The 15,835-nt window shown below is 43.1% G+C and overlaps 2 protein-coding genes across 10 annotated transcripts in view; one reads left to right on the top strand and one right to left on the bottom strand.

The window, feature by feature from the left end:
* The first annotated feature begins 4 nt into the window (after window positions 1-4).
* Window positions 5-4,171, top strand: cdk5 (cyclin dependent kinase 5). Its single transcript, XM_003975254.3, has 12 exons — window positions 5-196; window positions 522-610; window positions 686-753; window positions 873-933; window positions 1,006-1,062; window positions 1,165-1,260; window positions 1,456-1,530; window positions 2,014-2,110; window positions 2,183-2,252; window positions 2,327-2,387; window positions 2,461-2,541; window positions 2,627-4,171. Exons 1-12 carry the CDS (start codon window positions 160-162, stop codon window positions 2,711-2,713), a joined length of 879 nt encoding a protein of 292 aa, XP_003975303.1. The 5' UTR covers window positions 5-159; the 3' UTR covers window positions 2,714-4,171.
* Window positions 4,172-4,508: 337 nt separating this feature from the next.
* The window catches only part of asic1c (acid-sensing (proton-gated) ion channel 1c), a 63,307-nt gene continuing 51,980 nt past the window's right edge, over window positions 4,509-15,835 (bottom strand). For 5 of the 9 annotated variants that reach the window (XM_029830590.1, XM_029830592.1, XM_029830589.1 and 2 more), the window contains 10 exons: window positions 15,622-15,772; window positions 14,743-14,870; window positions 11,435-11,585; window positions 11,293-11,349; window positions 10,711-10,864; window positions 10,419-10,510; window positions 10,099-10,178; window positions 9,752-9,823; window positions 7,717-7,769; window positions 4,509-6,843 (listed from right to left, as the gene is read on the bottom strand). In XM_029830590.1, coding sequence (XP_029686450.1) covers window positions 6,765-6,843; window positions 7,717-7,769; window positions 9,752-9,823; window positions 10,099-10,178; window positions 10,419-10,510; window positions 10,711-10,864; window positions 11,293-11,349; window positions 11,435-11,585; window positions 14,743-14,870; window positions 15,622-15,772 — 1,017 coding nt within the window. In that variant the 3' untranslated portion in view covers window positions 4,509-6,764. Of the gene's footprint in view, window positions 6,844-7,716; window positions 8,021-9,751; window positions 9,824-10,098; window positions 10,179-10,418; window positions 10,511-10,710; window positions 10,865-11,292; window positions 11,350-11,434; window positions 11,586-13,149; window positions 13,278-14,742; window positions 14,871-15,621; window positions 15,773-15,835 lie in introns of those variants that run through there. The other 4 variants (XM_029830593.1, XM_011616088.2, XM_029830587.1 and 1 more) reach the window with 3 other exon arrangements.

Here is a 15,835-nt window from a genome sequence, read left to right as displayed (position 1 = left end):
ACACAGCTCAGCCACTAGATGGCCAGCATGAGAAGCTTTGCTGCAGAGTATTAGGAGCAGCAAGTGCTAACGCTAGCTGTCCAAACATTTAATATTTCCCATTTTTGACATCGTCATTGTTTTTGCTAGCTCATTAGAAGCTAGCTATAGTGACCAGACATGCAGAAATATGAGAAGCTTGAAAAGATAGGAGAGGGTAAGTTCACGCTGCTTTATTTATGTAGTCATATCTCCGTTAGCATTCTTGCTATGCTTACCTAGCATTTCCAGATACTGGGGTTAGGAACATTGACTTTTGTGCTGCTCTTTTTTAAAAACACAAACAAACAAACTATGGATTAAACGTATATCACGCCATAACCACACTTTTGCGTACACCAGCCTACGAGTGTGTTAAACACTTTCTGCCTGGCTGCAGAACATTGACGCTAGCTTGGCAGTGGACGATGGCTAACGGTCCGACGATGCTGTGCATTCATTCATCGATGCTGCTCCTCAGATTCCTGATGTCTCTCCCGTAGGTACTTACGGGACAGTTTTCAAGGCGAAAAACAGAGAAACCCACGAAATCGTGGCTCTGAAAAGGGTCAGGCTGGACGACGACGACGAGGTGCGTTGACACAACCCTTCCCACGGTCTGATGGTGTCGCGGTGCAGACCGACATAGGTGCCATTTGTTTTTCAGGGGGTGCCAAGCTCTGCCCTTAGAGAGATCTGTCTCCTAAAAGAACTAAAGCATAAAAACATCGTCAGGTGGGCTCAAACTGTTTGTGACCTGTTGCTTTGGAACCGTCTAGTCACTGATGAAACGACCTGAATCCCACGAGATTGAATGTCATTTGCATGAACTCAAGGCTGTTTGCTCATTTCAGACTACACGATGTTTTGCACAGTGACAAGAAGTTAACACTGGTATTTGAATACTGTGATCAGGTGAGAGAAAGCTACATCTACGGCCCCTCTGTGTTTCAACATCCAATTTTAAGTCTAATGTGTTAACGGCAGGATTTGAAGAAATATTTTGACAGCTGCAACGGTGATCTAGACCCAGAAACTGTAAAGGTAGGAGAATACTGTGAGAATATTTTGAATATCTTATGATATAGATACACGTTGAATATTCAACAATGCCGTCTTTCCTAATCTCAGCCTCTTTTGTTGTAGTCATTTATGCACCAGTTGCTCAAAGGCCTCGCGTTCTGTCACAGTCGAAACGTTCTTCATCGAGACCTGAAGCCCCAGAATCTGCTCATAAACAGAGTGAGTGTTTGTTTGAGGCCATTTGGCCTTCGACCTGAGGGCTAGTTTAATAAATATCGCCCCATCGTGTCTATAGTGATGCAACCGAGAGGAAATTATGAGCAGAAAAGCTTTGCGTGGCTCAAATAGCTCGTCTTTATTAGCATGTGTGTGATGTCACCGAGGGAGATTTGAATTTTGCGCTTCTGTCTACAGAACGGGGAGTTAAAGTTGGCCGACTTTGGCCTGGCTCGAGCCTTTGGCATTCCTGTGAGGTGTTACTCGGCAGAGGTAAGTCACGCTACTCCCAGTTTCACCCACGTTAGCAGTATAGGAACATAACTGGGAATCTGTTGTGCGAGGGCCTATTGTGGTGCACAAAGATCTGCTAAAATATCACTACTGTTCGGTCAAATGTGACCAAAAAAAAGGTATTTTATCATCTTTAAACCCATGCTCCGATCAATTCCTGTTTTTCTTCTCCAGTCATTCCCATTTAGACAGTTTGGTGTTGTCTTGTTATTGGGTAAAGGCGTGACAGGCAAGTTTCACAAAGGGTTAGTGACTGTCTGACCTCGAGGTCCGAGGGCGAAGCCTCACGAGGAGGCAGCTGACCCACAATGACACCACTCATCTGAAATAAACAGTTTGGACAATTGAGAATCTGAAGCGAGGGTATCTCAGAAGAACCACATCCAGTTTGGCCTCTGTCCTCGGCTACCTAAAAATGACGGCTGCATTCACGAGGAACTGCTTCTTGTGGTTCTCACGCAGGTGGTCACATTGTGGTACCGACCTCCAGACGTGCTGTTCGGGGCTAAACTTTATTCTACCTCAATCGACATGTGGTCCGCCGGCTGCATATTCGCAGGTTTGTTGGCGATGATTGACAAGTAGCCTTGGTCACTTTAAACTGGCTACAGATTGAATCTGTTCTCTTCAGAGTTGGCGAATGCCGGAAGGCCGTTATTCCCTGGGAACGACGTGGACGATCAGCTGAAAAGAATCTTCCGATATCCTTTGAAAAGCACGTTTCGAGTCGTTTGTTCCGACGGAACTGCTCCGATTTCTTTAACGACCCGCTTACGTTGTTGGGGACTCCGACCGAAGAGCAGTGGCAGTCAATGACTAAACTCCCAGATTACAAGGTGAACTATTACTGGATGTTGACTCCCCCTTTTTAACCGATTAACCATTCTCATCTCTTGCTCCTCCCTGCAGCCATATCCCATGTATCCAGCCACCACCTCACTGGTCAACGTGGTCCCCAAACTGAGCAGCACGGGGCGGGATCTTCTCCAGGTGCTGTCACGCATTTGGTATTTTAGCAGCACTTTCAGCTGTAAACGCAGGATTGCTTTAATGACCGGCTTTCTTTGATCTCCAGAACCTGTTGAAATGTAATCCTGTCCAGAGGATCTCTGCAGAAGAAGCCTTGCAGCACCCTTATTTCGCGGATTTCTGTCCACCTTAGATTCCTAATTGCCTCCTCCCGACACTCCGCTCCCAGAATCGCTCATCCATCTCCCCGTCGGTTCATTAGGACCAGTCACAACACGGCGAATCCCTCAGATTTTCAGCCCCCCCACCTGCTTTAATTCTGCCGTGCCTCTGTGCAAAAATCCAAATGACTCTGAGGTTTTAGGTCCTTTTATGTGACAAATCTGTTGAAATTGGCGCAGATATACATTAGATTTAATAGCTTCCTCGATTAATTAGCACTATTTGAGGAGAACCGGGTTTTATTTTTCTAGTTTATTGTGGCTGATGCCCCCTTAAACATTTGTTCTGACCTTTAGTGGCCACGTGGGTCCTTCCTGTTCGGGATTCTTACTATCGGCATCGTGTTGCCTGTCATGGACCCGGCAGCTAATCCTTTAAATGCCCCATTACTAATTCACTGATTTGTCAGTTTTGGAACCACAAAGCCCAGAAGTCATTTGAAAATATTAAATGCTCAGTTCAGCGTTTATTTAATGTTATTTTTTAATGTCACTTGCCAGTAATTTCATGAGAACATGTAACCATTATGTTTATTAGCAGTACGGATTTTATTTTATTTTTTAAGTTTGCTTTTTAAAAAGAGCAGCGAATTCTAAAGCGTTAGTCCGCATCGTTGATATTGTTGCTAATGGTGTAGTTCAGATATTTGCATTTGCAGCCGTGATCAGGACTGATTCAAAATCTTCTTTTCTGGAACCTAAAGGAATTTTTTGGATTTGATGAAGCCAGTTATATTTGTTCCAACGTTTCCCAGACCACCTCAGCATCCCACTACCTGTTACAGATTGTATAATAGCACCAGAAGCTAATTTATAAATATATATATTTGGTCCCCCCCCCCCTCCTTTTTAAAAAAATAGGTTTTCATTTTCTATCAATCTTTGTGCACTTTGTAACTGACAAGTTTTATTTAAATCATTTCATTATCAAGATCCTTTTTTTTTCCTTTTATATTGTATATTTGATTAAATGATTACAACGAGAAACAGGTTTCTAGCCGGCTGTTATGACTAGTGACCCACAATGCTACTAACTCCTGTACTAACCGTTTAAGGCTTTATTAATGGCTGAAGTCATGATTGTTTTGCACCATTTGCTGTTTCCATTGTGGCCACTTGCTTTGAGGTGACAACAGCGTGCAGTGATTTCTTAGATTGTTGCTTCTCATCCCATAATGCCACTCAGACTAACTGTCAGTACCTATTTTTCCTTTTTTGCCAGTGTAAGACAATGGATGCATGTATTTATTAATGATAGAATGTCTGCTCACGGCTTCATTTGGTACACAAACTGCTTGTGAATGATTTTAGCATCGCTTGGATCTTTAGCATTTAGGATGCTTGTTTTGAGGATTTAACATTTGAAGGTTGTGCGTGCATGTGTGATCCACGTTCAAATAAAACTGGTTTCAGTATTTAAAGGACCTTCAGACCCACTTTTAGTGTCAACTATTTAATTTACAGTTCAGTTAAAATCACGTATCTACAACAAACGCACCAAGTATGGAGAGCCAGGTGAAGTGAGATCTCCAGATGTGCGCACGATGACCTCGAAGGCACATTTTAGTCCTCTTCAAGCCACATTCTTCGACGAAAATTCGCCGATTTTAGTTTTGTTCATAACTGCACAATCTTTTTTTTTAATATTGCACAATCCCGAGTTTGGGTTCGGTTTTGGATGTCGGGGAGCGTCGAGCTCTTGTGTCACATGATCTGGAGAACATGATGATTCGCCTGGCTCCCATAACACAGCTGGACTTTCCAGAGTGGATAACATGGCTGAGGCTACACTGGGAGGGTTACAGGATGGTCATGCAGGGAAGGGAGTGGAGCGACCTGACGGTAATTATTAACTGGGAGAAGAAGTGAAATATACAGAATACTGGTTCATACTTGGCCATAACTATTATATCTGCCAAACGAGGACGGAGATGACCACCGCAAACGGTCTGGAGATGCCGCCAGTTCACAAACACTCTGCTGTTCTCTATCTGTAAGGCAGAGGGTTGGGGGGGTGGGGGTAAATGCTGCCTCCTTTATACACTTTCAAACACAACGTGCACAAATGCAGCATCAGAAAAGCATCATTGTGTCACATGAACAGGCGGGATGTCGCTTCATTTGGCTGTGATGGCCAATATACAATCATCCATCGTTAGCGCACAGATGTTCAGCTGACGTCCGCTCCAGCTGTTGGACAGCTCATGAACCGGAGGCGGAGATCCCGACAATCACCAGTTTGTGAACAGCTGATCCAGAACTCTTATTGCTCGCGACACACTGATCCGACCCCAAAAGTCTCGCCTCTGGCTCCTCTGGAGTGTGTGTGGTGTGTGGTGTGTGTGTGTGTGTGTGTGTGTGTGTGTGTGTGTGTGTGTGTGTGTGTGTGTGTGTGTTTCCAAAGCCAGAGCCACAAGAGGTCCAGTCGTCGGCTTTCGAGGGATGGCTGATTTCCAGGTTTGTGCTTAACATCAACAGTCATCTACTACACAGACGCCAGAGTCATAAAGCTACAGAGTTCAGAATGCCACGTACTCGACTGGCAGAATAATCAAAAGTTCCACGTAAAAAAAAAGAAAGAAGAGAATTCTCAGCATTTATAGAGAGGATATGTAGCCAGAATTAACAAGTCAAGGGTGGAAATAACAGAGAACATTAACAATAGAGGACTCACGGGAAGATTAGAAGAAATTGTGTATGTGGCTTGGATGGGTAAATATAGGTTTATTATATTTCATCAATTATACATCACAAACCCTTTTTGTGACTCTTTTTTAAATACATATTCTGATAAATATTAAAGGACACAATGGTTCAATTGTACAATGCATTTCTGCTTTAAAATCAACTGAATGTGGCTGTGGCGCACAGTGGTTTTGAGGCAATTTCTCAAAATCTACCTACTTTTCAGACAGTACCCGAAAGGTCCGCCAAAATAGAAACTGTGCAAATAACACCTTCATTAATATCTATATTTGTATATACATTTGTATTTTTAATTGCATTTGACTGCGCGTATTTACAAATTTCTGTCAAGATTAGAAATATCACTCGCAGGGCTTTTAAAGGGATATTTCACGTGAAAATGAACGGTCATTTTCATGTGAAACACACTTTTAACTGGTACTCATATTCCATACAGAATAGATTACTATCACAGGGAATTGTGCTGATAAGACACAGTTTGGAGAAAATATATTAAAATATATTATAAAGGCATTTCTTTTGTTCACTTCAAAGTAAATAAAGGCCAGTATTTACAGCAAGCTGTATGCTAGCAGTAAATTTAGCCCACACTATATTCCCTACATATGGGGAAATAATAAAAACCAAAATGTCAGCTTTATAAAGATAAAAAATTACAATCAAAAGCCCCCCCCCCCAGGTTCTCCTTCAGGACCCTTTATTTCAAAAGTACCTGAAGTGGATAAAAACATCTGATTCAATTCTGGGATCCAAAGCTAGACGCTTGCATATATGCAAACGATCAAGTTCCCCGTCTGGATTTAAACTGAAGATGCACAGTTTTGGAAAGAAAGAGACAAATCCCCATCTGACATTAGCGGAAGGCAACAAGAACAGACGTCTGAGAAAGCTCTTCTGGTCAAACGGTCCATTAAGGTCACTCGTTACAGCAGGAACAGATGTAACACTGATACATATGTAGCGCTCATGTACGGCAGGAATAATGGAACTCATCTGAAAGCAGCTCTGTAACCCTGCGGCGACACGTTTCTCTCGACTGATTGACCGGATAACAGAAGAGGAACCTACAAAGTGGAACATGGAGAAATAAAAGAGCGATGCCACGACATGGCACGTAAACCTGAGTTCTGGTTTGGAAGTGGTCTCACCTTCTTCTGATGATAGTATTCTATTTCTAGTCAGGCAATGATAGAATCTACTATACGGTTATGAACTTTTTCATCCACTTTTTTTCCCCTTATAATTACGTACATTATTTCACAGTTTGCTGTCAGGTTCCTGCTTTAAGTCGTCAACAAGCAAACTCCTCAAAGTTCCCTAAAGTCGGGTGACGAGGTAACACGTTCGGCGTGAATCCGAGACTGTCCGAGTGACTCCGGAGGGTGTCACAGGTGCTCTGCAGGAGAGACGGAAGGGAGGGAGGGAAGAGGAGTTCAACCAGATTAAGGGAGGTAGATGACGATGGTGATGATGATGATGGATGGGAAACACAGGAACAGATCCAGTGAGGGTGAACAGAACGTTGTGAGCAAAGCAAGAACAGTGAGAACATTAAAAGAGGGGGGACAACAGATGATCGGATGGAAACACACAAAAATGAGTGGAGGAGGAAGAGGAGAAAGAAAACAGCACACATTTAGATCTGCTTTGATGCTAGCGTGTTCAATTGTTATAGATCCGGACGTTAAAGCATCCACAACAGTCCACATTTCCCTGAATAAGCTTCACCAGGAGATAACTGCTGACGTGTGGACGACTGCTGCTGGAGAAAAAGCCCGTTCCAGCAGACAAGGTCCATTTGTGCGGCGTGCAAACTCGCCGCGCGCAGGCCGGCGATAACATCACCGAGTAATACATCGAGAGATGTTATCTGTCCCGGGCCTCAAATGCACGCTGTCTCAGCGCTGGAGGGACACAAATACATCTCCTGGTTCGTCTTCTTCAAAACAACAGTTCATTACCTGCAGTTTTTCCCGACAAGAACAGCAGCTTTCTTGTTTTTCCAAAACAGACGGCTAATTATGTTATTTTTGTGATAGCTGCGCTCATCTAGAGAATCCAACCGCCTCGTGCCGTTATGGACCCGACATACACAGAAACACACCAAACCAGAGCTGATATTCCAATAACAGATGACCCCCCCACCCCCACCCGTAGAGCTGATGGAAAGCCACTGAGATCGTGATGTATGAGATGTTATCAAGTATGAATGAAAGACAGGGACAGCGTGGGAGGGAGCATCTCCTGTATTATCAGAGGGGTGTGCTACCTGGGGGCATGATTAGGCGTGACACCAGGGCTGGTTGGGTTCTCTGGAAACTCCTGGAATAGACATGGTGAAAAGAAAGATGGGTGAGGGTGACTGAAATGAAAATAAACGACAATGCAGAAGCTGGGGCATCGGAAGGGTGCAGGGTGGCTCTTGAGGATGAGATCACAGCTTTTGTAATATGAGGAAGCGAAACAGAGGATGAACATTAAAAGGCTGGAGTAGAACACTGTTATATTAATATAAGTTATATTAATATATATACTGTACTGCTGGGTTGGCTGAGTGGAGACGTGACAATAGACTGGTTGGAAATGGTGGGAGAACAGAAATACATGATGGTAAACGTGTGAATTTATGACAGATGAGACAGTACAGTAAATACCACACTTGAGTTAACAGGCAAAAGCTATTCTGCCCCCCCATAAAGAGAATAAATCCCCAGTGACAATCTTCTCACCAAGCAAGCATGCAGGACTTCAGGTCACATGCAGAGAAAATGTCAGGGCTTTTACAGACTCTACTTCCAATAAGAAGGTTCTTTTGAAGTTCTGGTAATGAAAAAAGCTCGTGCTTGTGTCACAAAAACACAGATTTACAACTTGCATTTCCAAGATTCTTCCAGGAAGACTGGATGGAAAGTGGCAGAATGCAAACCAAGTGTCAGCATTAAAGCGCATCCAGTTTAAATGCTTTTAATCGAAACAGCACCAGACAGATGTGACGGCCTTTGTTTCTGTGCCCAACACTACAGTCAGCAGGAGGGGAGGAGAAGACTTTAACGTGGACTGGAGATACAGCAATTACGCCCAACAAACTGGGATCCATTAGCAAGCAAACTGTGTACACATCTTAGTTTCTCTAGCAACAGCACAATTACAGTAAATATGGACCCTCTCTTCAGATCTCAGTGGATTCTAGGAACAGGCTGTTTATCTGCATCACACAACACTTCTGATTTGAAACACTGCTGCCAAAAACTGGGACGATGTTTATTCATTCATGTAATACGGGTTAAACTCAGCACTTATCTCAATGCTCAGTGTTTATAGGGCATTAAAACAATATCTGTCCCATCGTGTAAACAACTATGATTGAGCTAAATTTAAGTCTGAAAGCTGTGAGCATGAATAAATCATAGATTTTCTCTTTTGCTGGGTCTCTAAAGAATAATTCCATGTCCTTTGTAATGATATACAGTAAACCTCTCCCAACTCTGCACCTCATATGTAATAAATAAGTACTCCGTATATAGAAAATGCATCTGACCAGGATGATTTCATTTGATCTATACAGACAGATAAAAGTCTCCTGTGAAGTCTTGCTAGTTTAAGTCCAAACGGAGAACAAACTCGGGCTTCTTGTGTCAAAGAGAAGCAGTGGAATGTGATGAGTCTGCATTCTGAACATGAATTAATGAACATACATAACGATCGCTGTTATTTTGCTGAGCACAGTGAATATCCTGAGGTCTGTAAAGCTGCAGAATTTCTTATCTTTGCCTGGAAGCGTGACTCAGCGGTAGGGTTCTAAAATGCAATTCAGTTATAATTTCTAATAAGCCAACCCTCACTGGTTAAAACTGTCTGAGTTCAGCCTCTGAGGTGATTTAGGGCAGCACAGAAAAGCCTCACAGGCTTGACTCACATGAGATTTGATTTTGAAGTTCAAAATGGTTTTTATTGCCTTGAAATCTATGAATTATTAAATTTATATTAAGAAACGTTCACAGAAAAAAAAGCTTTCTTATTTAATTTTGTGCTTGTGTGTGTGTGTGTGTTTAAAACTAAAAAATAAAGCTCATGGTTTTCTTATCTGAAAAATAATTCCTTCAGTGTTTAACATGTACCATTTGTGTATAGAAGCAGATACGCTGGCTTTACTTCCCCTCTGGTGCCTTTTATCCTGAGCATCTCCACTGTGGGGGCTTTTATGTTTGGTTTTTATGGGGGGGGGGGGGTTCCCTTCCCAGCTTATCTATCATCACATTCATCATCTCTGCCAATTAAAATCTTTTGATGAGGTGAACAATTACCAGATTGTCGCTCTGACAACGCTGTGGTCGTTTCTTGCGCATGAAGTAGCCCAAAATCTTATCCTTAAAGACCTAAATGTGGGGGGGGGGGGGGGGGGGGGGGAGAACAGAGATTATGCAGGGCTAAGAAACATTCTCAATCAAACCAAGCAGCTGTATTTGTTACAGTAACACATCCAGCAACGAGTCAGTTTAGCTCATATTAATGTAAACACCTGGATAATAGATTAGATGGTTTAAATCCCAATATACAAATATTTTTCAAGGTTAACTAATTTCACGTGAGGCTAAATTGAGGTCTGTAGTGAAACACTTAACGTTTTGATTTAATGCAAAACTCTCCGTACCTCATACAGGTAGTCAAATATTTCCAGAATTGTTAAAACGCTGGCGCCGATAAACAGCCCCATCTGACCTCCGATATCACCTGGGAACAAAGAGATGGACGGATGAGCGGCTGCTGCCACTCAACAACGGTGCATGAAACAATTCCAAGCTTCCAATTCAGCATCGTTCAGTTTAAATCTCAGCACAAACGTCCACAAAAGTCCTGACAACTCAAATGTTCCACAGCTCGGAGATGAAACCTCAAAGGACGGCAGCACCATGAAAGGGAGCGAGCTTATCACGCGTTTCAACCCCGAACCGACGCCAGCACAAGTCTTACCGAGGAGTCCTGCGATTTCGTACGCCTTCTTCTGCTCGATCTTCTCATAATTGAGGGCCTCAAAGAAGATGTCTAAGACCAAGATGTTTTCTCTGAGGAGAGGACAGAAGGGAGCGTGCCTCAGAGACTTCCACGAGTGGCGTGATAAAAAACGACATCACACACTTTTTCATTATCGTTACATTGAAGGTGAACGATGGAGACCCAGAACATGCGGCACTGCTACCATCCATCAACAGAGAGAGAAAAGAAGCTTAGATCTGGAGAGCTGATACTGCTGAACGATACTCACCCAATATATTGTTCAGTTTTGTTGAATTTCTTAGCCAGATATTTAGCAGAGGCCTTACTGGGGATCTTAACCATGGACAGCTCCTTGCCATAGCGAGTCATGTTGCAGGGGGTCTCACACACACAGTAATCGTTGTCTTTCTCTACCAAAAAGTCTGTGGATGATCAGAGTCGTTTAAAAATAACGTGATCACTGCCAGAGAATCAAACAAACCCGACACAGAGGCTCTCAGGTTTCTGCCAAAAATAACGCTGCGCACGACAGGGAGAAGGAACCGAAAAGGAAAATTGCTGCCATCGTTCACTTTCCATGAAAGCTAGTAATGACGGAAACGTGGAGAGAAAGCTTTGTGGGATTTATTTGATATCGGTGGAGCAAAGACACATCACAAATCCTCCTAATGGGATTTTTAAACAATCATTTACTGTATTATTTCGCTCCAGTTGAGCTGAACGCAGTTTCAAGTTAATATGTGAATATTTCTGCGCGTGTGCTGCCTGTCGAATTCAAACTTTAAATCTCATGACAACGTTTTAGTGGGTTTTTTTTTTTTTTTTACATATCTGCGGTATAAATGCTCACCTAGAGCTGGGTCAGCACAGTCCTTGTACTGCTCAGGAGTGCAAACAGTGGAGGTCCCTGTTCAAAATGAAAATCCAATGGAATGGTTACACAGTTCAAATGATGCATTTGGGATCTGACTGGGCCTGTTCTGAACTCGTACCCGGCATGTGAACCATCCTGCAGTTGCAGTTCTCCAGCAGGTACCGGGTTTCACAGTCGATGCGGCAGGCGCTGATGCTGTACGTGGAGAAGTACTCGGAGTCTATAGGGGTGGACTTGCAGTCTCCCCACGGTGGCGGGAGGTACTGAAGCTGCGACAGAAAACGGCACATGTTGTGTCTCAGAGGGTCAGCAGGACAGAATAAGAGCAGGACACAATGCAGACCCAGGACAAGCCGACACACGTTCCAAACGTAAATGAAAACAAATCAACCAAATGAAAAACAGAAGCATTTCAATGACAATGGCCACTGACAAAGTAGGTAAATTCAGAGCAGCGTTATCTGTCACATGGCAAGCAGACGTCATGCAGAACGTTACTGATGCAGGTCTAGTCCCTGGTAGGAAGCAGAATACCATGGGATTAGAGACAGGCTCTGAAGACGCTGTCAAATATGTAGTTTCAGACAGGACACCACAGTAATTAGACACATCTCACAACCCTGAGACCAGATCTCAGAACAGCAAACACTTTTCAAATCAAAAAGAACAGATACAACCACATTACTGTGATAAATATATAAGAAATGAATGCATTTAGATTTCAAAACCTTTTTCCAGGTATTAACATTTTAAATCATCTTTGGTAAGTCAATAAAACTGCCTGACTGGATTTAATCACTTTGTGGTAAAACTAATTAAAAAGGTGAAGAGCAACACAGAATTTGGTCAGACTAAATATTAGATCTGACCGTAGATCACAGGAATAGTTTCCCCCCCAGCAAAAGTTAATAATATAAAATATTGCTAAGATTTGCTGGCTCTCCTTAGTACTTTTGATGGAAGGAACAACAAAAAATAAGTCTCATTAATCAGGACAACAATAGTCCTTGTTTAAGATAACATGAAATCCTTTGATTCCATTCAAATGACTAAATTATGTAAACCTTTTCTTTAAGGCCACTAAACAATTGTGTAGCTGCAAGCCAACAGCCAGAAATAGGAGCTTCTTCCGGAAAGGGTTCACAAGAAAACAATTGTGAAACTATCACAGCAGATCTGATCTTTAGCAGCTTGAAGCCACCTTTGATAATGCCTCGGTCATTTAGGTTATAAAAAGACTGAGGAGGGAAATCGGCCCCTCAAAAGACATGATTTGGCCCTTATTGAACTCTGCCTGTTGCCCTCAGACTCTACATAACTGGAGAAAGACTGGAGGTAAAACCCCAGTACAATAAAAACTGATGCCAGAGTGGGTAATAAAGCCTAATGAATGGCCCTGGCTGGTCCCTCCAGATGATATTAAGTAGCAGTCCATGGATCGCTGACAGAACACATAAAAGCAAAATGAAAAAAAGAAAAAGAAGAAAAGAAGAAAAAAAGAATCAACAGAACCGTGAAGGGCAGTTAAATTGTGGAGCCAAACAACGGCTAATATGAAGACAAAGACTTAAATGAATGACTTCAAGCTGGAAATTTAACACATTAGATGCTCTTCGCTGATAACGACAAGGACAGACTGCAAATGTTGCATGGCGTTGCTTCAGCCACGGGGGGTGGGGGTGAAAAGGGAGGTGGGTTTGCAGGGGAGTGAGACAAATCCATTCCTCGGGGAGAAGGAAAGAGGACAACGGCAAATCAAAGGTAATGAAGTTGATGACGCTGTAACAGTGCAGTGTTTGCAGCATGCAGCAAGCCCAGACAGTCATACGCTACCCGCTGCTCTTGGGTGGAAACGAACGTTTGGAAGCCGGGGGCGACCCCGAAGCCCAGCTCGTGGAGGAAAGGAGGCTCTGACTGAGTGTGCAGCTGTACCTTTATGCCGGCCTCATAGGACGTCTCATCTAGGACGAGGGGTGAGGGAACACAGCCCGCATCATTATCAGTGTGATAGTTCCAACTGGGATCAGCCCCTCCGGTCAGCGCAGTCAGACCGGGGAACGGGCCATCAGCCGGTCCCTCCTGTCAGCCGCTCCAGGTTCATTTTATTAACAGCATATCGATTTAGGAAGAATCTGGTGCTGCGGTCTCCATGGTTCAGTGCACTCAAGTGACATTCAAACTCCTAAAATGATGAGTGTGGGCAGCGGAGACGCTGCCACTGTCCTGTCATGACTGGAATAAACACCAGCCATACTTCACTGATTAATTAATTCAGAGCATCTTGGGGCCGGCGAACACATCGTTTAGCTGTCACTGGTGTCAGGACTGGAAATGATAGCCATGCGTGTTTTTCCGAACTTGATGGTGATTCAGTTTAGAGATGGCTGAATGATGAACAGCGACACGCCCCAAATGTTTCACAACCGTTGCACGGAAAGATAGAGAATGTTTGCTATCCTTGTGGTGTCCAGGTGTCTGTTTAAAATAAGAGCTAACCACCTCAGTGATCCCATGTTATTCTGCTAAAACAGGACTTTGGTGACATCATCTGTCTCATGCTGATGAACTGACCAGGAACGTCAGCTTTGGGAGCAAAATCACATGAACTGAACTCAATTAAATGATGAAATAATAACTCGGTGCTAAAGTATGAATTATTTAAAGAATCACAGGGACTAATTATGGAATTTTAAAGTGTCTGCAGCTGATGGAAAGAGGAGGAATTGCTGCAGAGCCTGAAATCAGTCTGTGGCAGCAGCATTAATGTTGTTCAAATGCTGTCTTGATGACATCCCATAATGACAGCTTCATTAAATTCAAAGTGAAAATCAGGTGAGCTCCGTGTTGTGATATTACAAACAGCTTCTCCAGTGCTTCGCAGATGATGGGGAAGAGCGCGGAGGTCACTTCTCGTTATTCTGCATGTTTTCCTCTGTCCCTAAATCACACTTTCAGTTTATTTAAATGCCTCAGTTTTGTCGTCTGACACATAATTAGACTGTTTGTGTATTCAGGTCATTAGCTAACCTGATGGCTTATGCATGAGGAATCTTTTACCAGCTCATTTAATCATTCTCCCTATTAGGGGACCTTCAGAACTTACTTTGAGTCCCTGCATTAGTTCTGCTGCAGCCACAGCAACAATTTTAGTGAGAAAAATCCTGTTTAACAGCTTTAAACTGCATTCATTTACAAGAAATTGTAAATTTTGTTTTTATTTCAGCTTTTGCACAGGATTTCTTCGTGTCCTCTCATCTGGAATGTATTGTTTTATATAACATAATGTAAGCCATTGTCTGATTTTTGATCCGGGTTCTCACAGAAAGAAGCGATGGGCCCCGGCTGCCGAGGTTTGGGGGTGAAAAAAGGATGAAGCTGAGCAATGAACAGTTGAGGTTAGAGGGGAGGAGGCTGAACATCAAATACCAGTTGCTGCTGACATGACACAAATGTTTGAAAACCAGGGGCCACACCAAATCCCAGCTGATCAATGAACGGTGGTTCGTCTTGGCTGTGGATCTGAACTTTGATGCCTGCTTCGTAGGAGGTCTCATCTGTGGATACAGCACGCCAGAAAATGTAACACTGAAACACGGTTTCCCCTGGAAACCTGAGTTTTGGCTCTGGAACTGATACCAACATGCTCCAAAACTGGAATAAAATAAAGAAGACATAATAACATGTCTGTGTGGTGAGAGAGAAATCTATACCATTAAATCTATATTGGATAAATTACGAATGCAACAATCAGTGCTGTGTTATCTACCATAGATTACAGACAATATGTCAATAAAAACATACTATTAAACATTAGTCCATAGGTTGTTACTGCTGATTGTAGCAGCTATGACTGAAACGACCTGAAAAAAAGGGCAAAAGGCAGGTTTGCTGTTCATTTACTCATCAACTTAAATTAGGGACACTTAAATTACACAAATATTAATAAAGGAAAAATTCCATTTGCAACTCTTCACTGATTATAGTGGGTGATTCACTGACATGTATGCGTTTTCTACATCTCTGCATGCTCCTGATGAAAGAATGGATGCTTGAGGGGGTGCAACAATTGCACTACCTGTGCATGGTCTGTGACGGGGCACTGAAAACTGATTCACAATCATGATTGCTTCCTGAGAGAACATGCAGACAGCCTAAGAGCTACCTAAGAGTTACGTGGTGATGATTCTGTGTTCCCTCTATTTTCTTGTGCAGCGCATATTAGCGAGCATATCGGAGGGAAGGAGGAAAACCCATACGCAGCACCAAATCCATAATTACGATTAAGAAAGGCAAGAAATCACAGACCTGTTTCTCCCCACACAGGCAGGTATTCGTCCTGCTGGATGTCCAGCATGATCTCCAAGCCGTTCCCCGTCCCGCCCTTCAGCGTCGTCAGCAGGGGGTTGCCATCTAACCCCGAGTTGAAGGTGTAGCATTTCCCATAGCGTGTGTAAATCTGCAAAACGAAAATGACAAATCAAGGCCTCAGCCCTCAGTCCGTAATCGTTTGATGGGTTTC

The sequence above is a fragment of the Takifugu rubripes genome, chromosome 22 (assembly GCF_901000725.2).
Source record: "Takifugu rubripes chromosome 22, fTakRub1.2, whole genome shotgun sequence".
Taxonomy (NCBI): Eukaryota; Metazoa; Chordata; class Actinopteri; order Tetraodontiformes; family Tetraodontidae; genus Takifugu; species Takifugu rubripes.
This window is presented reverse-complemented; position numbering and strand designations above follow the sequence as displayed.

What these genes read in the sequence shown, in the direction of transcription:
- cdk5 (XM_003975254.3), top strand. Translation starts at nt 160, where the DNA reads ATGCAGAAATATGAGAAGCTTGAAAAGATAGGAGAGG. An exon ending in AGAATCTGCTCATAAACAGA is followed by an intron (nt 1,261 to 1,455) that starts GTGAGTGTTTGT and finishes TTCTGTCTACAG; the next exon opens with AACGGGGAGTTAAAGTTGGC. An exon ending in TGAGGTGTTACTCGGCAGAG is followed by an intron (nt 1,531 to 2,013) that starts GTAAGTCACGCT and finishes GTTCTCACGCAG; the next exon opens with GTGGTCACATTGTGGTACCG.